General features: G+C 49.9%; 1 protein-coding gene across 1 annotated transcript in view; it reads right to left on the reverse strand.

The window, feature by feature from the left end:
* Positions 1-23,398, reverse strand: part of Sec14l5 (SEC14 like lipid binding 5) — a 40,274-nt gene extending 16,876 nt beyond the window's left edge. Inside the window, exons 1-8 of the mRNA XM_037200659.1 lie at positions 23,144-23,398; positions 22,405-22,508; positions 6,847-6,996; positions 6,029-6,160; positions 4,850-4,978; positions 4,084-4,276; positions 1,263-1,375; positions 3-198 (exon numbers count right to left, since the gene is read on the reverse strand). Coding sequence (XP_037056554.1) covers positions 3-198; positions 1,263-1,375; positions 4,084-4,276; positions 4,850-4,978; positions 6,029-6,160; positions 6,847-6,996; positions 22,405-22,467 — 976 coding nt within the window. The 5' untranslated portion in view covers positions 22,468-22,508; positions 23,144-23,398. The remainder of the gene's footprint in view (positions 1-2; positions 199-1,262; positions 1,376-4,083; positions 4,277-4,849; positions 4,979-6,028; positions 6,161-6,846; positions 6,997-22,404; positions 22,509-23,143) is intronic.
* Positions 23,399-25,604: the final 2,206 nt, after the last annotated feature.

Here is a 25,604-nt window from a genome sequence, read left to right on the forward strand (position 1 = left end):
GGACGCACCTATGTCCTGGTAGTGCCAGCCTCCGGCATAGAACTCCTGCAGGGGAGCAGGGGGCTGCCAGGTCTGCAGAAGGAGATCCACCTGGTGCTGCTTCCGCCAGCTCAGGGACTGGCACAACATGTCTCGGGCCTTGTCCAGGTGGAAGTCTCGTGCCCGCAGGAAGCGCAGGATGTGCTCATCTTTGGGGATCTGAGAGACAGAGAAGAGATAAGACCACAGAATGGTACTGCCAACCCTTCAGGTAAAGTGAGCGGGGGGGGGGGGGGGGGGAAGTAGCCCAAGCAAAGAGAAACCAGGGGCGTGGCGGGGAGGGGGGGTGAACAGCTGTGCACTGTGGCTGCCTAGCATCCCTCCCTCTTTGTCTTGGAAATAGCATCTTTCCTTGGGGTAACTCCTCCTCCTCTCCCTCCCTCCTCTCCCCTCCCCCTTCAACTCCTCCTCCTTTCCCAATACCATACGCTGCAGAACCAATCCTAGTACAAGCTGTCTTTTCTGGGGTTCTTCCTTTGAGCCAGATTCCACCCTAAGGATATGGTGCACGCCACACTGTATGAACAATGTCCCCGTTTTACATTTGCAGACATGGAAGCAGGCCGGTTATACCACAGGCCAACACTGAGCAACTCTCTCGTCTGGCCCCAGGGCTGGGGAGGGAAAGGTAAGTGATCCATGCTAAGCAACAAGTTCTGATTCTGCTTGGGACTGAGGTATATGGTGCACACCCCTGTTACTGGAACGAGTGCTTGAAGGCAAAATCTAGACAATCAGTTATCACTCTTATTAAGTCATATGACTCTGAGAAAAGGACAGTGTCCATGGTCAAATGAGCATGGTACTATATAGCTATAATTCTCAGTTGCACAAGAGTGTGTGTGCACACATGAACACACACACACACACACACACACACACACACACACACACACACACACACACGTCCCCAGGGGACACATGCCCATGCCCAGGACCATTTCGAATTATCATACCTGGATGAGGCAAGGTACTGGCATCTACTGACTGGAGACTAGGGATGCTACCAGGCATCCTACAATACACATAATAAACACCTTCTCCAAAGAACATCACTAGCAGGAGGGTGGTGCCATCAGTGTGTGTAAAGGACAGACAGGACAGATGTACCAGAAATGAATGAAAATGTCAATTTTTAGTGTTACTGATAGCATAAGCTTGCTTATCGTTCCTCCCCGCTGCCTTGGCTGATTCCTGTCGTTAAGTGCACGCCCCACACCCACCTTGCCTTTGTGAGTCTCCTGTAACCAGTGCCGAAGCTGGACCAGGCAACTCTCCTGCATGGGCGTGAGATGGCCCAGACACCTTTCGATGTAGTCTGCATCCAGCTTGTCCCCTTGATGGAGGGAAAAATGAGGATTTCAGGGCAGGGGAAGAGGGGGCATCCTCTGTCTCCTTCTCCTTTCCTTTTTTTTTTTTTTGTGAGACAGGGTCTCATGTACCCTAGGCTAGATTTCAGATATACTATGTAGCAGAGGCTATCTTTGAGCTCCTGATCTTCCTACCTACACCTCTTGAGTGCCAGGCTACAGGTATGTGCCACCATATCTGGTGTCTTAGTTGGGGTCACTATTGCTGTGATGAAACACTGGGACCAAAGCAACCTGGGGTTGACTTGGCTTACACTTCCATGTCGTGTTCACCATAGAAGGAAGAGAGGAGAGGAACTCAAACAGGGCAGGAGCACGGAGGCAGGAGCTGATGCAGAAGCCAGAGAAGGGTTTTGCTTCCTGGTTGCATGTTGCTCATCATGGCTTGGCCTGCTTTCTTAGAGAACTAAGGACCACCAGCCCAGGGGCGGCCCCACCCACAATGAGCCCCCCCCCCCATCAATCACTAATTAAGAAAATGCCCAACAGCCAGATCTTAAGGAAGCATTTTCTCAATTGAGGTTCCCTCCTTTCAGGTAATTCTAGTTTGTGTCAAGTTAACATAAAACTAGCGGGCATATCTATCTGGTGACGTGGGTCTTTATCTCATGGCCTATACTCTGTGTGGCCCTCTCTACTTGCCCACTGTCTGAGCTCTGGAATGTGGTTTTTAGCCAGGAAACAGCCATAAGAGCTCCAAAACCACCTTTCTAAATGGTTATCTAGATGGTTTTGAAAAGTTATGCTGGGCAAACCTGGACGTTACCACTGGGGGCCTTCCCTCCAGGTCTCAGTGTGGCGATGATTCTCACACTCTGTGCTGAGGTTCTGAGAACAGTTATCTCCCCAGCTTTTACTTTTTGTTTTTAACATCCCATCATGAGCACTTTCTACATCAACAAAGATTGAACTGCCCCCAGACATGGTGGTGCACATCTATAAATTCAGCACTTGGGAGGTAGACACAGGAGGACAAAGAGGTAAAAATCAGTCTGAGATACATGAGATAATACCTCAAAATAAATTCATCCCAAAAATAAATAAATAAGGCCAGACATTGTTCTAGGGCTGTACTCAGGAGGCAGAGGCAGGCTGATCTTTATGAGTTTGAGGCCAGCCTGGTCTACAGAGCAAGTTTTAGGTCAGCCAGAGATACATGGTAAGACTGTCTCCAAAAATAAAAATAAAATAAAATAAAAAGATGCTGTACTATGTATATAGTACATACATTTTTTCATTCCTTGAGTACAAAAATGTACTACATTATTTGTAATTTAAACACACACACATTTGCACATATACACACACACACAAACACACAGACAGACACACACACACACACCCGCACACATCTAAGACAGGCATAGTGATGCACACCTGTAATGCCAACACTAGAAAGAAGAAGGCAGGGGGACCAGGAGTTCATGGTCATCCTTAGCTCCATAGCAAATTCAAAGCCAGCCTGGGCTATTTCAGACCCTGTTTTTAAAACAAACAGAAAGCTAGGGGGTTGGTGAGATGACTCATTAGGCAAAGGTATTTGCTACCAAACCTGATGACCTGAGTCTGATGCCCAAAATCCACATGGTGGAAGGAAAGAAATGACTCCCCCAAGTTGTCCTCTGGCCTCTACATGTGCACCGTGACACACACACACACACACACACACACACACACACACACACACTATATGATTTCACATGCTATATGATTTGTAGTGAGTTCTAAAGCAGGCTAAAATAGCCTGCATCATGCCTATAAGTTCAAGGTCATCCTCAGCTGCATACCAAACCCAGGGCCAGCCTCTGTCTCAAACAATAATGTTAATAATGAGCCAACATTAGTAAATAAGGCATAAGGCATTCATACAGTACTATGAAGTGCGAGGGTGTGCATGCTGTTCTTGCAACATTAGTGAGAAATAGTAAAGTACAAACAGGGTGCATGACATGCTCCCACCTGTTCCATATTTTCTAAGTGTGATCATGCATGTGCACATACATGTGTAGGTGTGTGCCCCTCATGTACCATATGCCCTAGGTAACTTCACAAAACACAAAACTATTGAAGACTCTAGGGAGAGGGAAGAAACTTTCATCCTTTTCTTTTGTGTTTGTCTGTGTGTGCATGTGTGTGTAACAGATGCATGCGTATATGTGTACACATGTGTGAAGGCCAGCCTCAGGTGTGGCTCCTGTGGTACCATCTACCTTGGTTTTGTTTGAGGCAGAATCTCTCACTGGCCTAGGGCTCTCCAGTTAGGACCAATTAGGCTCGGCTGGCACCTCTCCGGTAGTAAGATTACTGGCTGGCTTTTTGTGGGGGTCTGGGGGATGCAAGTCATGTGTGCAAGACAAGCACTCATTGACGGAACCGCCTCTCCGTCCTTACTTCTCACTCTTCATCTCCAGTTCCTTTAGATAGTTTGCCACCATGATCTTGCATTACTCACGCAATTAAAAATATCCCCAAACCACCAGAGGTCAGTTCCTGGTCTAGAAATAGATCGACTCTGAGGAGCAGAGGGAGGAGGCTGAGTGGGTGCCAGACCGTCCCCAACCCTGGCAACCTACAGCACCTCTCCCTCCTCTCCGGGAGCCGGGCAGTGCGGCAGGCTTCCAAGAGCCAGAGGTGAGGGCACAGACTTGGATACTGGTTCTCTGCAGCCACCTACCATCAGCTGTGGCCATCTCAGGATCAGGGCCTGGGGCATCCCTGGGGCCGTCTGTCACCATGGAGCTGGAACACTGGTACACAACCCGGCTGCAGGCATCTTCCTCCCGGACTGGGGCAGGTGTCCAGCGGGGAATGTGAGATGTTCCCTGAGAAATGAGCTCACTCAGGTAGTGCTCAATCACCTCCTTTCCCTGGAAGCAATAGACCCAAAGATGTCACTGAACAAGCAGTGCTGTGAGGTCAACACACCAACTCTGAGGAGAGAGGAGAGGAGAGGAGGGGAGGGGAGGGGAGGTGGATTCTAAGCAGGGGCTCTACGGTTGAGCCACACCCTCAGCCCCTCATTGGTGGATTCTAGGCAGGTGTTGCACCACTAAGTCATGCCCCTGGCCTCAGCGACACTTTTTCATTTTCCTGATCTGGTTCTGGGAACTGAAGCCAGGGCTAGTCAAGCGCTTCACTACTGAGTTATGCCTCCAGCTGTTTGCCTCACTGAGTTGCCTAGGCTGGCCCTGAACTGGCTCTGTAGCTCAGACCTGAACTTGCTGCAGCAGCTTGGAGGTGCTGGGACAATGTCAGGATGCCACCAGTACAAGCCGGTTCTTCCCACTGGTGACCTCACTGAGAGGTCATGACCCAGTGTTCATTTTAGAAAGACGAAGACTGAGGCAGGAAGGTCGGGGCTGTTGCCCAGTGTCCTGGGGTTGTTGGCGGCAGAGCGGGTCTGGGCCCCTCCGCGTTGTGGCTAGCACAGTCGCCCTCACCCTCTTGACGTTGGCGGTGTACTGCTTCATGGCGATCTTCTCCAAGGTGCTTTCAAAGCCGAAGAAAGACCGAACATCCAGGGAGGCCGACTGTTCAAAGCAAGTCCAGTCTTCATTCTCAGGATGGACCTGCAAGATGGGCAGGGGCCACGGCAGGGCCTCAGTGTGAGGGTGCTGTGCTCTCTCCAGGGGCCGTCCTGGCCACCAGAGCCTGCTGTGGACAGCATTTCCCACCCAGACAACGATGCGAAGTCTAACCGCAGGGAGCAAAGAGCCCTTTCTCCAGCTGGGCGTGGTGGTGCACACCTATAATCCAGCACAGGAGACTGAACAAGAGAATCAAAAACTCCAGGATAGCCTGATCTACATAGTGAGTTCTTTTTTTTTTTTTTTTTTTTTTTTTTTGTGACAGGGTTTCTCTGTGTAGCTTTGGAGCCTTTCCTGGAACTCACTTCGTAGACCATGCTGGCCTCTAACTCACAGAGATCCTCCTGGCTCTGCCTCCCGAGTGCTGGGATTAAAGGCGTGGGCCACCACCGCCAGGCCATAGTGAGTTCTATATAGAGAAATCCCGTCTCAAAAAAAGAAGGGCCGGCGGTGGTGGCACACGCCTTTAATCCCAGCACTCGGGAGACAGAGCCAGGCAGATCTCTGTGAGTTAGAGGCCAGCCTGGTCTACAGAGCAAGATCCAGGATAGGCATCAAAACTACAGAGAAACCCTGTCTCAAAAAAACAAAAAAAAAAAAAAAGAAGAAGAAAAGAAAATTACATACACAAAGAGAGATAAAATTGTGTATGTGCAATTCCCAGATCATTTATATAATACAAATTATCAATATATGTTTAGATATTTCAATAATTGTTATATATTTATATATAAAGATATTAAATGTCCTTATATGTCCATAAGTATATTTGAATATGTCAGCAATTAAAAGAAATCTTAGCTGGGTATGGTGACACACACCTATAATCCCAGCACTCAGGAGGCTGAGACAGAAGAATGGAAAGTTTCCAGGCTAGCCTGGGCTACATCATGACATTTGGTCTAAAAAAAGGAGAGGAGAATAAAACCCACTCCCAAGGGTTCGGGAGCACATGGGGAGGGGAGACTGGAGGGACACACAGGGCCCAGCCCCGGACAGCCTCAGGGCCACAGGTAGGCCAGGCAAGCTCACTGTGTAGCGGCAGTTCTCCTTCACGGTCACTCGGCTCGCAAAGGTCTCATTGTGGGCATCTATCAGCAGTGTTCTCTCTCTCCAGTTGAGGACGTTTCTCTGCACAAAGACCACGTGCTCCACACCAGCGATCTGCGAATGAGGAGCCCAAGGAAGAGGAGCTAGCCCGCAGGCCACCCACCCTGATCCCTGAACCCTGATCCCTGATCCCTGAACCCTGCTTCCTGATCCCACACAGCCTGGGTTACCCCTTAGCTGGGACTTCAACTTCCATCTCCTGTCACTCCCTAGCCTGGCCTGTGTCATCCCCAAAGTAGAGACAGACACCCTGCTCCCTCTGCCACCCAATCCAACAAGAGACACCAGCCTGGGTGGACGACTCCTGCTCCCGCCACCATCCACACTGGCTCAGGCCACACCTAGCACAGAATTCAGGTCCCTTGGGCGGACACTCAACCTTGCTCAAATAACTTCCACCCTAAGGACCCTCAGTGCTTTATACGGCCACCACCATCAAGCAAAGAGTTCCCCCATCCACGCACCTATCGGGGGACCTTTGTCCTGCCACCGGGCAGCCTGGCCCGGCCCTCTCCCCACTGACACCTAGCCACCTCCACCCAAACTTTGGGACCTGCACCCCACTCTCCATCCCTGAATTCTCACCTAGCTCTGGTTCCCAGACCCTGCACCTGGGCTCCCTGGCTGCTAGACCTCCCAGATCTCAAGACTCAAGCGCCTCCTTTCAGACTCCCCCACCCCACCCTCACCACACACACACACACACACACACACCCCGGCACACCGAGACCCCAGCCCACCTTCCGCAGCAGCCGCGGGGCGTCCACACGCAGCCGGCAGCTCCTCTCCACCGTGTGCACGGCTCCATCCGCGCTTCTCCACTCGCCCAGGATTTCGCTACCCAGGAAAACGGGAATGAGAGGGCAGGTGGGGAAGCGTTTCTCGTAGGCCTGTGGACAGAGGGACAGTAAGAGCAGCACTTCCTCCCTGAGAGGGACAGACAGAAGCACCCAGCCGTAATGACAGCACACACACATCTCGGCTCCTTTTCAGAGCAGTGGTACACAGAGGCCCTGTGAGCACACTTTTCAAATTTTTCATTTATTTATGTATTTATTTGTTTATTTGTTTGCTTATTTATTTTGGTGGCATTGAGGATTGAACCCAACTGGGCAAGTACTCTAACACAGAGCTACATCCTCAGACCTCTTCACTTTTTATTTTGAGACAGGGTCTCCTTAAGTTGATCAACTTGGCCTTGAACTCATTCTGCAGTCCAAAGCAGCCTTGCAGCTTCCTCTGGCAGGGGTGACAGCCTGGGCCAGTTCCTAGCTCAACACTGAAAGAAAAGGTACCTGGGCCTTTCTAACCTGGTCAGGCAGAATGGCTCCTGCAGAGAAAGATTTCCAGACAAATACAGCTGCTCTGCCACCCCTAAGACGTTACTGGGAAGACACCACCAACCCTGACATGAGCATCCGTGGGGTGGGGGGCTTCAAGGAGCATGATCCTCAGGCCCTCAGAGAAATCTGGACATTTGCATTAAGGACATGGGACTCCAGATGAGCACATTAAGAAGGAATGTTCCAAGCCGGGCGGTGGTGGCGCACACCTTTAATCCCAGCACTCGGGAGGCAGAGCCAGGCGGATCTCTGTGAGTTCGAGGCCAGCCTGGGCTACCAAGTGAGCTCCAGGAAAGGCGCAAAGCTATGCAGAGAAACCCTGTCTCAAAAAAAAAAAAAAAAAAAAAAAAAAAAAAAAAAAAAAAAAAAAAAAAAAGAAGAAGAAGGAATGTTCCATATCCTTTGCATGCATGTTTGTCCAGAAATGTAATGTGAGGATTCTCCAAACAAGCTCTGTAATCTGGTTACCTATGACCACATACAAAAGCCGGCAGGCAACGTGGATGAGAACTAACTGCTGAGTGTCAAGCCAAGTTACACGACGGCCCTGCAGATGGGAGAGAAAGGGACAGAGACACAGACAGACAAAGAGACAGAGAGATAGGGGACCTGATAAAATGCAGCACCCCTTCCTGATTTTAAAAAAAAAACACCACATAGGAAAAAACCCATAGTTAACTTCTACTCCAGAGTGAAAGACTGAATATTTGCCCAGCAAGTCAGAAATAAGACTCAGGTGTGAGTTCTCCTTCTATTTAAAACTACAGTTCAGGTTCAGGCCAGGAATTCAGTTTGAAAGAAAGTGAAAGTATTTCTATTTATAGACTACATGATCTTACCTGAAGAAACCTTGAAATATCTCTCCCCGCCCCACACATAAATACACACACACACACACACACACACACACACACACACACACACACACACACACACACACTTAGTGCTAATAATTAAGTCCAGTAATAAAAGACCCATATATTTATACAAATTCAGGCTGGGAACTTAGCTCACTGATGGAGGGCATGTGGTTGGCCCTGGATTCTGCCCCTCGGATCACAAAACAAAATCTGCAGGAATAAATCCTGTGACCTCGAGGTAGGCAATGCTAGGGAATGCTTCCCTAGTTGTGATACCAAAATAAAAAATGAACTAGACATTACTGGAGGCTTTGTGGCTTTAATAGACACCATCAAAAAGTGAAAGTGGGGGCTGGAGAGATGGCTCAGCAGTTATGAGCATTTGCTAGTCTTCCAGGGGACCCTGGTTCAATTCCCAGCACCCACATGACAACTCACAGCCATCTGTAGCTCCAGGGGATCTGATGCTGTTTGACCTATTGGCCTGAGGTCATACATGCAGGCAAAATAGTCATATACATAAAATAAGATTTAAAAATCTAAAAAAAAATTAAGAAAGCAAAAATGGAAGGGTTTGGAGAAATTGCTCAGAGGTTAAGAGCATTCTGTGCTTGCAAGAGGACCTGGATCCTGAATCAGATTCCCAGCCCCCACATTGGGTGGCTCACAACTGCCTTCAATGGTCTCTTCTTGCCCTGAAAACACCTGTGCACGTGCGCACACACACAAACACACACAAACACACACACACATACACACACACACACACACACATACACAAACACACACACACATACACAAACGCGCGCGCACACACACACACACACACACACACACACACACACACACTCATTGAAATCTTCTTTTAAAAAAAGGAAGAAAGGGTGGCTGGGCAGTAAAGGCACTTCCCCACAAGCCTGGTGACCTGAGTTTAATGCTCAAACCCTACACAGAGGAGAGAATCAGCTCCCGCATACACATCACATATATACACACAATAAATGGGGAAAGTTCAAATAAAGAATGAAAGAGAAGAAACAAGGATTAAACAAGGTTAAAATGAACTAGGCATGGTTGCACACACCTATAATTCCAGCACTCAGTAGGCAGAACCAGAAGAATCAACAAAAATTCAAGGCCTGCTTGTTTTACATTGTGAGTTCCGGGCTACAAATAGCACTCTGTCTTGGGGGGGAACTTCAGTGCATACCCATAATCCCATCCCAGTACTTAGGAAATGGAGGCAGGAGGACAACCTTCTAGCATGTTCAAGGCCAGCCTGAGATACATGAGACCCACTCTCAATAATTAATTAATTAATAGTAACAAATAAATATCTGATGCAAAAATGTATGTGAATATAGACATATAACTTTAATTATAAATATTACTAGCAAGTATTTACAGTATATATAGAGAATATATCTATAGATATGTGTCTATAATTGTGTAAGTATGTGTAGAGATAGATGTGTTATACATGCAAACATATAAGTAGTTTAAATATGGTACTCACTTTACATATGAACATATTTATCATCATACGCACATATGGATGGTTTAGGGGATGGATCCCTTTGCCTCAGACATTCTACCAGGGAGCTGTGCTCCCAGCCTTGTTATCAGGGGTTTTATTGTTTTTCTATCTTTTTGAGAATCTCGTGTAGCCCAGGCTGGCTTTGAACTCACTGTGTATCTTGAACTTCTGATCTACCTGCTGGGATGATGGGGTGGGGGGAGTGCTTCTTTCGGAGTACAGAGGTCCTCCCTGAGGTTCAAAGCTGAGGAGGGTGCCTAGAGAGGACCCCCAAGCTAAGGATTAAGTATTCAGAGACGGCAGCACTCTCCACAGTTCTAGAAGCTTCCAACCAGACTCGGCTCTTAGCCTGGCACAACCCACATGCCCCGGACCTGGGACCAACACAACTCCAAAAATAGTGGCAGCATGTGAGGACAGTGACCTCCTCTCTGTCCCTTCAGCTCCTGGGAGGAGATGCCACCCTGGACCTGAAGGAGCAGGGCCTCAGGAAGCACAGAAAAGTGCTAGAGGCCAGGGAGGCCATTCCTCCATGGGGTGGGGGGCAGACACAGTCCTGCCGGACTGCCAGGCAAACAGGACACCCATCACTAATATATGTGGGGGTCTTACCACCCTGGACAATACACCTTGGGGCCCCTGGCTTCTGAAACAACAGTATATTCACCCTGGCAGGAATGAAGACATTCTAAAGAGACACTTGAGAAAGAAAGTCCACGAGGACTCAACCCTATGCAAAGAACTAAAGGCAGCTAAGGATGCTGAGAGCAGGAGAAATAGTCTTCCTCGGGGAAGAGCACGTCGACTAGTTACGGTTATCCAATGCCAATGGTCAGCCCTGAAAACATACGTACAAGTGACATTATATAGACTGACCAGGCTGTTTTTATACATTTAGGAATATACGTGTGTGTGTGTGTGTGTGTGTGTGTGTGTGTGTGTGTGTGTGTGTGTGTATAAACACTTAATGAGAAAAGAGGTCATGAATTTGAAAGGGAGCAAGGAAGGGTATATGAGAGTGCTTGGAGGGAGGAAAGGAAAGGGGAAAAGGTGTCATTATATCATAATATCAAAAATAAAAGAAATAATTTTTTAAAAAAAGAGACCCTTATACCCCTCCCTTTGACTATTGAAATGATGGTCCTCAAGAAATTAGAATTTTCCCAGGAGCCTTGTGCTAGGAGAAGGGAAAGGCTGAAGCCTGGTGCCAGTAAAAGGGGGAGCTTGTCTCTCAGGAAGAGATGTTCTTCTGCCATTTGTATGAATTCTTCTTTTGACTGATTAGGGAGCTGGAGCTCACGGATTCACCCCGGGTCACACAGAATGAGATGGTAAACTTGGTCTCGAGTCCAGAGACCCAGCCCCCCCCTCCTTCAGGAACCCCTCACTCAGCATTTGCTCCTGTGGGAGGCTCAGAAACAGCAGACATTGTGCTCAGGGCCTGTCCCACCACATCGTTCCCCTTTCTGCCCTCGGCCCTTGGTTCCTGCCGGGCTACGGCTGCACCACCCTCTGCCCTGGACAACTGTCAAGTCCCACTACCACCCTAGCGCAGCGAGTGGGCAGAGGAGCAAGCCCTGAGCTGGGGGCAGTCTGTCAGTGAAGTGCTTGCCTTATGCTTCATAAGCACAAGGATTGGCTTTCGTTCCTGAGAACCCACGTAAAAGAAGCTGGGCAAGGTGGTGCACGCTCACAATTCCAGCGATGAAGAGGTGGGGGGTGGGGTGGAGACAAGTGGATCCCTGGGGCTCACTGGTTAGCCTATGAGATCCAGACCAAAATACGAGATGGACAGCATCTGAGGAACAAGACTTAAGGTTGACCTCTGACCTCTACATATGGAACTGCAAACATGCAGATTCTCTCTATATATATATTTACATATAGAGAGATAGATATGTATATGTGTGTGTGTGTGTATGTCTGTCTCTCTCCCTCTCCGTGTATCTCTCTTTGTCTCTCTCATACACACACACACACACACACACACACACACACACACACACAGACCTCACATTCCTTACTTTGGCCTCCAAGTCCATCAGCCCACCTCCCACTCAGCCCCCCAGCCCTGTTCCAGCCACACTAGCCTTGCTAGTTCTGAAATGCATCAGCTTGTCCTCCCACAGGACCTTGCCCCTGTTGTTCCCATGCTTGAAAAGCTCATCTATTCGATGGCCGAGAAGAGCGGGAGGCACAAGTCACCAGGACTTTCCGGAGGGACCTACCCTTCTTCGGGGGATTGATTCATCCCGGGCACCTCCCCTGCACAGCTCCCTCCTCTCCATCCTTTTGGTCCATTCATTTCCTTGACCGCTCTTATCAACACTCCTAGTGATAGACGTGTGTGTGCGTGGTGGTGGGGTGGGGTGTTTTATCATGGCCTGCTTCCCACAGAAGTCCTCAGCCCATCCCGGGCTCCATTGCAGGCACACAAATGACCATGCAGTCAGAGAACTCATATCACCACGTCACAGCCCTAGAACCACCTGAATGGCACCCAGGGAAAGAGGACAGGCCAGAGGCTCGGCACCACCGCCGACAGACGGCCTGCTTTCCATCGGGAGAATTCCATCTGGAGACCCCAGATAACAGGCTTGGGGGATGCTGACTGGCAGCAGGTGGCTGTCTACAACTGTAGAAGAGAGGACTCCATCCTCACCCAGAGGCCCCGGAGCCCCAGGGCAAGGGGAGAGGTAGACAACTCAAAGCCGCTTACCTGTGTTGAGGACAGTGGCCACCAAGGAACACTGGACCCCACTGTTCCTCTGACAGAGTACCAACCACAAGGCATAATGGTGTGGAAGTCCGTGTCCCCCACCACATTTCTATGACACTCCCCCTCCACAGATGCACAAGTGGAGGCCAGGGAAGGCAGGGGACTGGCCTGGTGAGAGGGCACCCCACGACTGAGCCAGTCTCCTGCCTGCCTCTCATATTTCTTGTTCTTGTCCTAAAGCCAGGAAAACAGGATGCTGCTCCAACTGCAGAAAGATAGGCTGCTCCTTCTTACCCCAGGGCAGGAACTAAGAGAGCCCTTGCTTTCTTACAGGAGAATGTTCTAGAATGTGGCCCCTGCCCAGGAAAGCTTGCTTAAGCTCCTAGTGGTGAGTCCCAGGAAGGCATGTACAGTGCAGCTGTCTGCCTGTCACCGTGGCAACAAGAACAGTGAGCACTAAGGGTCAGTCACCGTGAGTCAGGATGGAACATTCCAGGCATTTCACACTACCCCTTCCAACAATCCGAGGAGGTAGGTAGCAGTCATGTGGGTATGGAGAAACCAAGGTTCAGAGAGACTGAGCCACTTGCCCACAGTCACACAGCTTGTGAGGAGAGAAGCTGGCATTTGACCCCTGGCAGCCAAAGTATGGGTTCTAGGTTCTTGCATTGCATTACCCCTCAAGTCAAATAGTCACATGTGAGTGTGTGTGCACATGCACACATGCACACACACCTCATACACACAAACACATACACACCACAAACACACACACACACACACACACACACACACACACACACACACACACACGGGGTGGGGGTGGCATAAGCTCACACTTTCAGACCGTGTTCAGCGCATCCCTGACACTCCCATATCCATTGCTTCTTAGACAGTTGCTCAATTGCTCGGGAGTGTCTACCCTCCCAACTCCACCCCATGTAACCCTCTCTGAGGGTCCACTGAGCTAGCCTTGCATCCCCTTCCTGTGCTGGGCTCAGAGAAGGAACAGAAGTTCAAATGCCTGCTCAGTGCCTGGCAGCTCTGCCTTGACGGTGATAGGGCGCTTGGCCGCTCCCGGCAGTGGCTCACAGAACCTGCCCATGCCACAAACCTGCTCACAAACTTCTGTCCCTGCCAAGGAGCTCAGCTACCAGCTCATGTCCCCATACTTGGCCTGGCCACCCACTAAGGAAGCCTGAGCCTGTCCAGACCAAACAGGCATGTGGTGTGGCCTTCTGGGGTCACAGAGCCACAGAAGGATCAAGTTACAGCCCCTTTGCCGGGTGGCGGCGGGGGAGGGGAGGGGTTGAACAACCAGGCTTGCCTGCTCAGCAAGAGAGCAGGTCCAAGGCCCACAGCCTGGCCCAGCAAGGCCTCGTCCTATGGGGTCCCCATTTTGCAGAAGGAGATTGATACCCTTAGCAGGTAGAGAAGAAAGACTGGGCAGCCCTATATTCCTGGCTGGATGCCCCCCTTCAGGCAGCAGGATTCCGATACAACTTTCCCCTAAGTATGGCTTGAATCTTTAACATTCTCCTCTCCCACAAAGGCACATTTCAAGTGAGTTTCACTTGGTCCCCAGTGAAACACTGCTGAGAGTCTATGAAGTCTATAAAAGCTGATGCCTGGGCTGGACAGACAGCTCGGCAGGTAAGGGCTCCCACTGTTCTTCCAGAGCATCTGAGTTTGAGTCCCAACACTCATGTTCCATGCCTGCCTCACGACTGCCTGGAACTCTAGTTCTGGGAGATTCAATGCTTCTGGCCCCCAAGAGCACCGGCACTTACACACACACACACACACACACACACACACACACACACACACACACACACACACGGCGGGCGGGCTATGGGCTAAGTCAGTGAGATGGCCCAGCAGGTAAGGGTGCTTGCTGCTAAGTAGCTTGAGATTGATGGCCAGTTACCCACAAGGCAGAAGAAGAAAACTGACTCAACTGTCTGCTGACTTTCATCCTTGCACCACGGCATGGGCACTGCCCACCCCCAAAACCCAAACAAACAAACAAACAAGGTGTGAACATTAATACAACGTGGGAGGAGCTGAATGAAATAAACCAGGCACAAAGGAGGAAACATAGTGTGATTTCTTCCCTTCGAGACACCTAGGATGGCTCAGTTTGTAGACAAAGCAACGTGGAGGGTCTCCAGAGTCCAGGGCAGTGGTGGAGCAAGAGGTGTTTTGCAGGTAGTCTCAGCTGGGCGGTGAGAGGCCTCTGGGGGTGCCAGTTGCCCAGCAATGCATTTGTCCCTAATGCCACTGACAACAGACTTTAAACAGTTGCCATGGTGGGGCTTTGTTTTGTTGCTATTGTTTATGGAGCTGACGCTGGAACTCAGAGCCTCCTGTGCCCCCAGCACGTGCTCTGCCGCTGAGCGGCAACCCAGCCCGCAGCGGTGAACTCCGAGTCCCGTGTGTTCACTGGGAGACACAAGTGCATACTCCTGACGGTATCTCTCAGCTCCAGAAGTGGGGTCTTGAGTCTGTTTGTTTTGGTTTCTGCACCAAGGTCTCTATGCATGTGTTGTTGACGACCCTGAGCAGGCCCAGCGGCACACGGCTATCATCCCAGTACTTAGAAGCTGGGTCAGGAATCCAAGACCAATCTTAGCTGCATATTTGATTTAAGCCTCGGCTACAGGAGAGCTTGATGTGGCGAGGAGACAAAAATACCTTAAAAGCGCTGGATAGGGAGCTCGAGAGATGGTTTGGGTGCTAAGAATATTTGCTGCTCGTACAGAGGACCAAGGTTTGGTTCCTAGCTCCCACATTGTGGCTCACAACTGTCTATAACTCTAGTTACAAGAGACCTAACACCCTCTTCTGACCTCTGTGGGCACCAACCGTGCATGTGGTACACACACACACACACACACACACACACACACACACACACACACACATGCACACACACACACACACATACACACACTGTATGCAGTTAAAACACTCATACATAAAATAGTTTTTTAATCTAAAAAAAAAAAGTTTGTTTTTCATACATGCCAGACATGGTAGCACAGGACTATAATCTCAGCACTCAGGAAACAGAGGCAGGAGGATAGACACAAGTCCAAAGCTGCCCTGCTATCATGTTATTCATAAGGGTTCCAGGCCAGCCAAGAGCTACAGAGCAAGACTCTGTCTCGAGACATAAATAAATTGGGTGTGATGGTGCACGCCTTTAATCCCAGCACTCAGGAGGCAGAGACGAGTGGATCTCAATGAGTGTGAGGCCAGCCTGGTCTACATAGAGAGTTCCAGGCCAGCCTGATCTACATAGAGAAACCCTGTCTCGAACAAACAAACAATCAAGATAAATAAATGGGACTGGGGAGATGGTTTGGTGGGTGGCAATGCACAAGCATGGGAATCTGAGCTAGAACCCCAACACCCAGCCCTGATACTGGCAGAGAAAGGAGGATCACTGGCATGCGCTTGCTCTAAATTCAGTGAGAGACCCTGTCAAGGAGAGTAATGAACACACGTGCACAGACACCACACCATACACACATACACAAAGAAAAGAAAGAGAACCTGACCACCAGGCAGACACGGTGCCACCTTACAGAAAGTTCTTTAATGAAAAAGACCCTTAAAAACAAGTAAACAAGTCAACAGAAGAATGACGCTCTTCTGCTGCGAAAGCGACCAATGATCCAGTGCCTCTAGGAGCTAACGCTTGCGGAAAGGATGGCTAAGGACCTCCTCCTGTCCACTGCAGCTCTGACATCCTCTGACATCAGGGGACTCTTTGCTGGGCAGTGGATAGGGATAGACCAAATCAGAGTTCATCACCCAGGCAGAATTGCTTCCCTGCATCAGTTAGCAACCAGATCAAATGACGCCCCAGGGAACTCATTTAATCTCACTTAAATAAGGCCCCAGCTGCTTTATTAAAAGGATGTCCACAGCAACCAGGCCACTGGAACTGCTTTTGGCCCGGGCTGCAAGAGTATCCGGCTCCTTATTAATGATCCATTTGCTCAATTACATGCTGCGTATCAATACAGCATGGCCAAGGTTTTAAATATTTTAACACTAAATTGCAGAAGAATGGAACAACATCTCTACAACCCCTGGAAAATCTACTGCTTACAAAATCCCTCTTCAAGCCCTCTTTCTTCCTTACGTTTGCAGAGCCAAAGGGGATTTGGAGCCCAAGACAACCTGGGACAGTGGCCATACGAGAAAGGACAAGGTCATTTCTGAAGCCTCATGGCCAAGGGTTGCTCAGGGCTTTACCAAGTGTCATCATGTAAGGTCCCTCTATTGAGTGAGAGTCCCTTAATCCTGGTCCAAGCTCTGCTGTGTGCTGGGTGTTACTGACACAGAACAAAACGACACCCAAAGTTAAAATAACCCAGTGTTAGGTTTGTACGGGGATTCCTGAAGAATAAGGAATTTACGACAAGAGTTACTAACTCCGTGGACAGCCAAAGCAGCAACAATATGGTGGACACTCTGCAGAGTTCAGGCTCCAGCTCCAGAGACAGACAGCATGGTGGCATCTCAGCAGAGGAGGGAGCCTCTTCTGGGTTCAGGGCTACCAGGCTCTGCTTCCCAGGCAGGAGGCAGGGAAGGGAGTGGAAACAGGGTGTGTGCCCTTTGGTGTAAATGCACTTCCCAGGTGAGAGTGTAAGCATGTCCCAGTAGGGTGCCTGTCGGTGAGGAGGCCTTGACAGTGGGATTCTAACACTACATTCTCTCACACAAGGAGGGGAAAACCGTCCCTCACCCTGGGGACTGATGTTTGTTTCCTAGGTCTGGGTCAAGAAACTTCAGTGCAGCTCATAAAGCTAAAATCTCGTTCAGAGAGAGTTTTATCTTGCTAAAGACATCTCAAATGAGAATGTCAAAAGCAACACACTGGCTAGTTATAGTGTGAGTACCGAGCATAAAGCCTTAAGCTTCCTTCCCAGCCCCACATTTAAAAACAATGAGCTTCAGACTCAGTGAGAGACTCTATCTCAGATAAAGGTGGGTGTCTTGCTCTCTCTCTCTCAGCCTGTTCACTTGAAGCAGGAGCTAGGCTGCCTCAAAACGTCACCTTTTTTCCTTCTGTTTAAAACTATATCAGATCAGCCAAGGGGTGGTGGCACACACTTTTAGTCTCAGCACTTGGGAGGCAGAAGCAGGTGGATCTCTGTGAGTTCCAGCCAGCCTGGTCTGCAGCAAGTTCCAGGACAGCCAGGACTACACAGAGAAACCCTGCCTTGAAAAGCAAAAATAAAACAAAACAAAAAATCATATCATTCTATTATAGTATTATTCAATGTGTAAATTGCTTTGCTAGTCATAAAATAAAACATGATTTAAAAACTTTAAGGGGCTAGAGAGACGTTCATCAGTTAAAAGCATGTGCCACTGTTCTAGAAGACTCCAGTTCTGTTCCCATCACCCATGTCAGGAGGCTGACTGACAACCATCTGTAACTCCAGCTCCAGGGAGGTTGGTGTCTCTGGACTCCACAGACACCTACACTCATGTGTACATACCCATCTATGGACACACATGCATACACATAATTTAAAATAAAATAAATCTTTTTTTAAAGTCATTACTAGACACTGTAGTGCAGTTTTAATCCCAGTACTTGTGAGGCAGAGGCAGGCGGATCTCTGTGAGCCTGAGGTTAGCCTGGCCTACACAGCAAGTTCTGGGCCAAGTCAAGTCTACATGGTAAGACCTTGTCCCCCAACATTCCCCCCAAAAAATATTGAAAAGGGTTTTTAATAAAATAAAGGTGGGGAATGATTGAGGAAACATGTCACCTGACATCGACCTCTGGTCTTCTCATACACATGTGCATACAAGTATACATCCACACTGTATATACATGTGCCACACACATACACAAAGACATACCACCCTCCTGCCTTTTTCTTTTTCCTTTTAAAGGTCTCACTATATAGCCAAAGCTGGACTTGAATCTGCACTTTTCCTGCCTAGCCTGCCAAGTGCATGAGCCAAATTCTTTCTCTGCATGCATGTATGGGGGTGTGTGTGTGTGTGTGTGTGTGTGTGTGTGTGTGTGTGTGTGAATAGGTGCACGTGTGGACATCAGAAGCTGATGCTGGTGGCTTCCTCCATTACTCTTCATCTTGTTTTTGAGGCAGAATTGTTCACTAAGCCTGGAGCTCAGTGTGTTTCTACTAGACTGACTGGCCAGTGAGTCCTGGAGATCTGCCTGGCTCTCCACCCCCATCCTGAGGGTTAGAGGTGCACACTATTGCACTCAGCTTTTATATGAGTACAGGGGAGATAACTCAGGTCCTCATAGTTACACACAAGCCCTTTGCCCACTGAGCCTGGCTCAAATCTTTTGAAATAATCTCCACACTTAGGAGGCTGAGGCAGGAGAATTGCTGTGAGTTCCAGACCAGCTTGAGCCACAGCTTGAGTGAGATCCTGTCTCAAAACAAAATCAATCAATTGGGCCAGTGAGATGGCTTGGTGCGTAAAGATGTCTGTGGTAAAACTAAAGACCTGAGTTCAATTCCCAGAACTCACCTGGTAAAAGAAAACTGAATCCAGACAGTTGTCCTCTGGCCTCTACATCAATTCATATTCTCAGTCTCTCTGTCTGTCTCTGTCTGTTTGTCTCTCTCAAATTGTATAAGTTTGTTTTTTTGTTGTTGGTTTTTTTTTTTTTTTTTTTAAGAAATCTTGCTGGAGAGATAGCTTGGTGGTTAAAAGCACTTCCTGCTCTTCCAGAAGACCAGGGTTCAGTTCCCAGCACCCACATCAGGTAGCTCACAGCCACCTGTGACTCCCATTCCGACATGCTCTGGCTTCAGTGGGTACCCCCACACACAAGACGCACAAACTCATGCAGGCACATGTACATACACACAAAAAAGAGTAAGTAAATAAATAAATCTTTAAAAAGTTTTAGAGGTCAGTAAATCAATACATTTTCTAGGAGGCCAGCATGAAGGGGTGATTCAGTTCTCCAGACACTTCTGTTAAACAGAAACCAACCAGCCAGCAGCTCCTCGGATGCCTGGAGGCAGCTGAGTTCATCCCTAAGGGTCCAGCCTGGAACCCACGCTGAGGGCGAGTATCAGCTGAGGAACAAAGAGGGGCATTAAGGGCAGAAAAACCCCTTTGTGCCTCCAGAGCCACAAGTTCCGCTTAGTTATGTAGCTATTTGAGGGACAATAGCGTTTTGTCAACAGTTAGCAAAGCGTCTTTGTCTGTGGAGAAGCTGCAGGCTGTGGACACAGACAGGAGCAGGCCGGAAGAGGCAAGGAGATGGCTGGGACCCACCCTCTAGAGAACACTTTGAAGATGACTCAATGCAATTTACTATTTAATTTGTTTGTTTGTTTGTTTGTTTGGCTTGGCTTTAGAGACAGTGTCTCTCTACATAGCCCTGGCTAACTTGGTACCCCCTATGTAGACCACGCTGGCCTTAAACTCACAGAGATCCTCCTGCCTCAGCCCCCCAAATGCTGGAAAATCACTGTTGAAACCTTTCCTTTTTCTTCTTCTTTTTTTTAAATTGGGGGTGTGGGGGAGATAGTGTCACATGTGGTGCAGGCTAGCCTTGGAGCTCACAATGATTTTGGTCTCCTGACCCTCTTGCCTCCACTACCCTCCCACCTACTGCTCGGGTTCTAGGCAAGTGCCACCACATCTGACTGTGAATATTTTTTATAACCCATGCATGATCAACGGAGTTTACATGTATTACGCCCACACATCAGATTGTTTTCCACCCTGTAGACATGTGTCTCAACTTCATGGCTGAAAGCCCTGGTTTCAAAGCAACCTCAGAAGGTGAGAACAGGCTCTCTCCTCTACTCAGTGAATGATGGGTTCTGAAGCTTAGACTGCGTGAGTAGCCAGGAGACTAGAGGATTTACGGTCACCTACCATTACCCCCTCGGTGATCTTTTTCAAATGTTTAAATTACATTGTTTGTTTGTTTGTTTGGGGGGCCGTGCACGTGGAGGTCAGAGAACAGCTGTGGGAATCTGTTCTCTTCCTCCAGCATTTGGGGGCCGGGGGTGAGGCTCAGGTCATCGGGTTGGCAGGCAGGCACCTTCATCCAACGAGTCATCTCGGCAGCCTTTTCTCCTTATACAGAGTCTCAAGTAGCTCAGGCTAACCTCAAACTCATGACAAGATGAGGATAACCTAGCCTTCTGCCTCTAAACTTCTAGACTGGGATTATAGTTAAGCACTGCCATATAAAAATGGGGTGCTGAGGACTGAGCCCAGCGCTTTGTTCATGCTGAGAGGACACTCCACTACTGAGATACAACCCTCCTCTAGTATTTTCCATCTGCTTGGTATGGAGTGAGCTTTGTGCTGGGATGGACACACACACGCGCGCAGAGTTAATCACCGTGACAACCAGAGTGTGGCATGAGACAGTGTGGATCCACTTCTGACCAAAGTGACTGAGTTTCACCCTCTGGAGTCACAGGCCCATGACAAAGAAGGGAAGCCTACAGCCTGCCTGGACAAGAGTCACAGTGAGAGCCAGAATTCATGGCTCATTTCCTCTTCATCAGAGCCTACATTAGGAGCCTGCAGATATGAGTTCCCTCAATCCACGACTCGTCACCATGATTTGGAAACCCTTTAAAGATGGGCAGCAGAGGGTTGGGAGTGAAGTAACCCGCTCCAAGGCTACCCATCTTGTCAACCTCACCACTCTAGGAATCAGCCAAGTGTAACAATGGCTTCTGTGGGCCTTCGTCTTCTGTCTGACTAGAAAAACAGGCACGTGGGCTCGCAGAGTTGGATCAGACAGGACACATGCACAGATCTACCAGCTGAGATGGGTTCTTAAAAAGAAGGCTGGGTTAGCCGTAGGGGTGGGGTGCAGCAGAATGGGGAGACACTGGTGTTTAGGACACTAGCAGGGGTGTCCAACCCTTTGACATCCATAGGGTGTTGTAGTCTATGACTATATTGGACCACATTTGTAGCTGTCCTGGAACACGCAAAACCCATGGGCCACAGGTTGGACACACTTCACTTGCAAGATATTTCAGTATAGTTATTTATAAAACCTTATCTTTTCTTCTCTTCTCTCTCTCTCTCTCTCTCTCTCTCTCTCTCTCTCTCTCTCTCTCTGTGTGTGTGTGTGTGTGTGTGTGTGTGTGTGTGTGTGTGTGCGCGCGCGTGCACACTAGGCACACTAGGCATGGAACTCAAAGCATTCTGCAAGCTGGATGAGCATTCACCACTGCTTTGCCTTCCGCTCTGGATCTTGTGTGACAACAGGGAATGCCATATGTCACAGGTACCTACTATGTGTCAACCATGGGGCTTCTGAGACACCTGTCACTTCTGTTACTCCACCACAAGCCTGTAGCTCTGCCCCATTTCACCAAGGAGACCGAAGCTCCAGGAGCAGAGTGACGGAACCCAGAGAAAGAGTCCAAGCCATGCCCCAGCTCTGGCCTCAGTGCAAAGACCTGGCCCAGGAGGCCAAGGATCCGGGGTCAGCCCTCGGCACCCACTGCCTCCCTGCCAGACACGCAGCCATGTCTACAGACTCAGACTCTGATTTTGTTCCTATGTAACCCAGGATAGCTTTGAATCCTGATCGCCCCGCTTCAGCCCCTCGAATGCTGGCATTACAGGCACATACCACCACACTAGATCTTGTATTCTATCTGCTAGGCAGGGTTCCAAGAGTCATGACAGATGGAAGGGGGTGGCCAGGCAAAGAAGTCAGGGCAGCTGAATAGTTCAGTAAGTCTTCCCCATCTCATAGTTTGAAATGGCCCTTCTCCTTCCCACCATAGCTGACCTCCAGTCACAAGAGAACCCAAGAACCAGGGGTCACTCACCGCCATGACCAGCTCAAATGGATACTTGTACACTCGGACAGGAGACTGGTATTTTTGCACCATGTTCGAACTCAGACACCACCAGGACAGGGTGAGCACAGAGCCTGTGAATAAAGAGTTCCTAGTGAGGTGGCAGCTCCCTTCGCACGAAGCATGGACACTACGCTGTCAGGGCAGCCCCAGCCCTCAGTGACCCGGTCGACTCTTCTCCCTGCCCTAAAAGTAAGAAACTGATCTGCTTGGCCACTGAGCCAGGCCAGGCACCTGTCCACTACCCACCACCCCAACCCACACTCACCCCTCTGAAAGCAAGCAGCACTCCATACCATCTCCCCATCCCCACTCTTTCAGAGGCCTCCAGAGGCACCCTCAATGCCACCCACTCAAACAGGCACATGCATTTCAATTCTTACATCCCCACGATTGCCCTCACATATTCCCCCATGGCTTGCCACGGATACCCTGCCCTATTGCCCACCCTCCACCCCCAGTATTTTTGTGCCTACCAGCTCGTTTCTCTCCATGATACCCTGACACATGCACCCTTCTGTACCTTACCCCTGCACTCCACTCCCACACAGAACAGACCTTGCACACGCAACACAGAACTTTGCACAGGCACTCAGCTCCCGGTAGCAACTCCACACACGCGCACACTATTCCCCAGGTGCATACAGTGCGCACCCACACAGAGCTATTCAAACACGCATGCACGCGCAGGCCCCACAGCCCCGCTCACCCTCAGGGCTGCTGGAGACACCACAGCACAGTGTTCTGGCACCTGCCTGACCAGGGAGCTGAGCTCGCCAGGGTCCCAGCAGGCACCTTACCCGGAGCGCAGAGCCTTGGAGCTCAACAACCTCAGCCTTGTACCAGCTTCTTACTCAATCCTACACACGCGGTGGCCCGGCCCGCAAAAGAGGCACCAGAGCGGTGACAGACATACCCGGCCCGGAGAGCTCCAGGACCCGGGACAGCGGGAGAACTTGGCCTGGCCTGGCCCCGCCCCTACAGGCTTACCTTGCTTCCTGATTGGTCTGGTCCCAACCCACCCCGGCCAGACTCTGCCCCCTGTTTTAAGCCCTGCCCCTCGTTTTTCCTCGTCCCTCTCTTGGTCACGCCTTCAGCCCCACCCTCGCTCCCAATTGGTCACGCCTTCGGCCCCGCCCATATTGAACCGGTCTATAGTCACCTAGACCCAGCAGAGGCTCCGCCCCCAACCCAATCTGCGTCGTCCCCCCCCCAAGAGGACCCAGCCCCCAGGTCCCCTCCACCCCCACCCCGCCCCGTTCACCTGAACCTGCCCATAGGTACAGTTCAGAGCATCCTTGCTCTGTGTAACCTCTCCTTTATCCCACTGCGCCTGAACTTCTCGTTGTTGTTTGGTTTGTTCTGAGGCAGAATTCACACTGTGGACCAGTGCACCCTCGATTTCGCGGCTATACTTCCTCAACCTCCCGAGATTACAGATGTGCTCCACCACGCCCGGCTGACACCTGGCCGTGAGCTCAGCTCCCGACCTGCTCTCGCTTCAGAGGCTGCAGTGATCTCCCACAACCTTTCCGCATGCACCTTTACAGAGCGTTCCTTGTCAGGCCTTCGGATGTTAAATCAGTTCGGCAGGCTGGAGAGATGGCTCAGCAGTTAAAATATGCACTGCTTGGTCCTCCAGAGGAGCCGAGTTCGATTCCCAGCGCCCAGTTCAAGTGCTCACGACGTCCTGTAACCCCACCTCCGGGGGAATCCAGCTCCTCCGACCTCTGCAGGACCTGCACTCACGTGCACTTACCTACACATACACATAATTTAAAATAATAAAAGAGCTCTCTCCCTCCACTCCCAAGAGGTGTGCACCCCTCGACACCCCCCCCTTTCCCTCTCCTATTTTCTCTCCGTCTCTCTATAATAATAAACCATTTCTGCGCGGGAAAAAAAAATGAATCTAAAAAATAAAGTAACATTTATTATTTGATCATTTAGACATGGTGGAAAGTGTTGGGCAGGAGAAAGTCAGGGAAGGCGTGCACGGGGTCACCCTGGAGGCAGGCATTTGCCCGTTCTTCTAACTTTAACCTCCTCCAAACCTGCCAGTCTTCCTAGGGGCCCAGGGACCAGCCTCACCCCCATCGGCCCTCCTTTTTTCCCAGCCTGCTGTTTCACCTAGAGCAAAGGAGATGGCTCCGGTATCGTTGCCATCCTTTTTGTCGTGGCTGCCCAGGTAGCGGCAAGAGTTTACCAGGACCTAGCAGGCAGCCTGTGCGAAGTGCTCGCTAGGTTAAAAAGTACAGCACTGGGAGTCAAAATTCCCAGACTTACCACAAGGTGGCAGCAAAAGATAACCCAAGTTGCCGAAGGTGATGGCTTGGTCCCAGGTGCCTTACCTAATTGGACTCATTGAGGGGACCTGTTCTGGGTCCCGGGATCAGCAAGACACAGTGACTGTGACACCGTCAGCTGGCGTTTTCCCAACACCACAGTTGAGTCACAACCTCCTCCACTCCAAACCTTGAGGGGAGATGGGACCGCACTAGGAAAACGAGTGGTGGCCTGTTGGGTGCAGGGAAGCCTGAGGAAAGGGGGTGCGTGTGTGGACCGAGTCCTGCCCCAGGGCAAGGGACACGAATTAATAATGTCACCACCTCCACCCCCACACAACCTCTTCCCAGCTCGGTTCTGCTAATTATCCCTACCACTTCATTTGTACGTCCCCTTCCAGATACCCTTGTACAGACTTTAAAATATGAGTGCACTCAACCCCCAAACAGCTGCCGTAGGGAGGAAATGCCTTGGGACTTGAGGGAGGCGATGCAGGCAGAACCCTGGTCTATTAAACGCCATCAAATGGTCTAAACTAAGATGGACGATTGCACGTTCTATAAATTTCGCCTCAATTAAAACAAAAACTGGAGAGTTGGTAGTGTTTGCCTGGCTCCCATGAAGTTCTGGATTCCAACCTCAGCACCACACATACCCTGTCTGTAATATCAGCACTCAGAAATGGAAACAAGGGGATCAGCAGTTCAAGGTCCTCCTTGCTACACAGCAAGTTTGAGGCCAGCATGGGCTACATAAGGCCCTGCCTCAAAAAATGAATGAACAGGGGCTGGAGAGATGGGTCAGTAGTTAAGAGTGCTTGCTGCTCTTGCAGAGGACCCAAGTTCAATGCCCAGCACCTACCCTGGGTGGCTCACACCTGCCTC

The sequence above is a fragment of the Peromyscus leucopus genome, chromosome 8b (genome assembly GCF_004664715.2).
Source record: "Peromyscus leucopus breed LL Stock chromosome 8b, UCI_PerLeu_2.1, whole genome shotgun sequence".
Lineage (NCBI taxonomy): Eukaryota > Metazoa > Chordata > Mammalia > Rodentia > Cricetidae > Peromyscus > Peromyscus leucopus.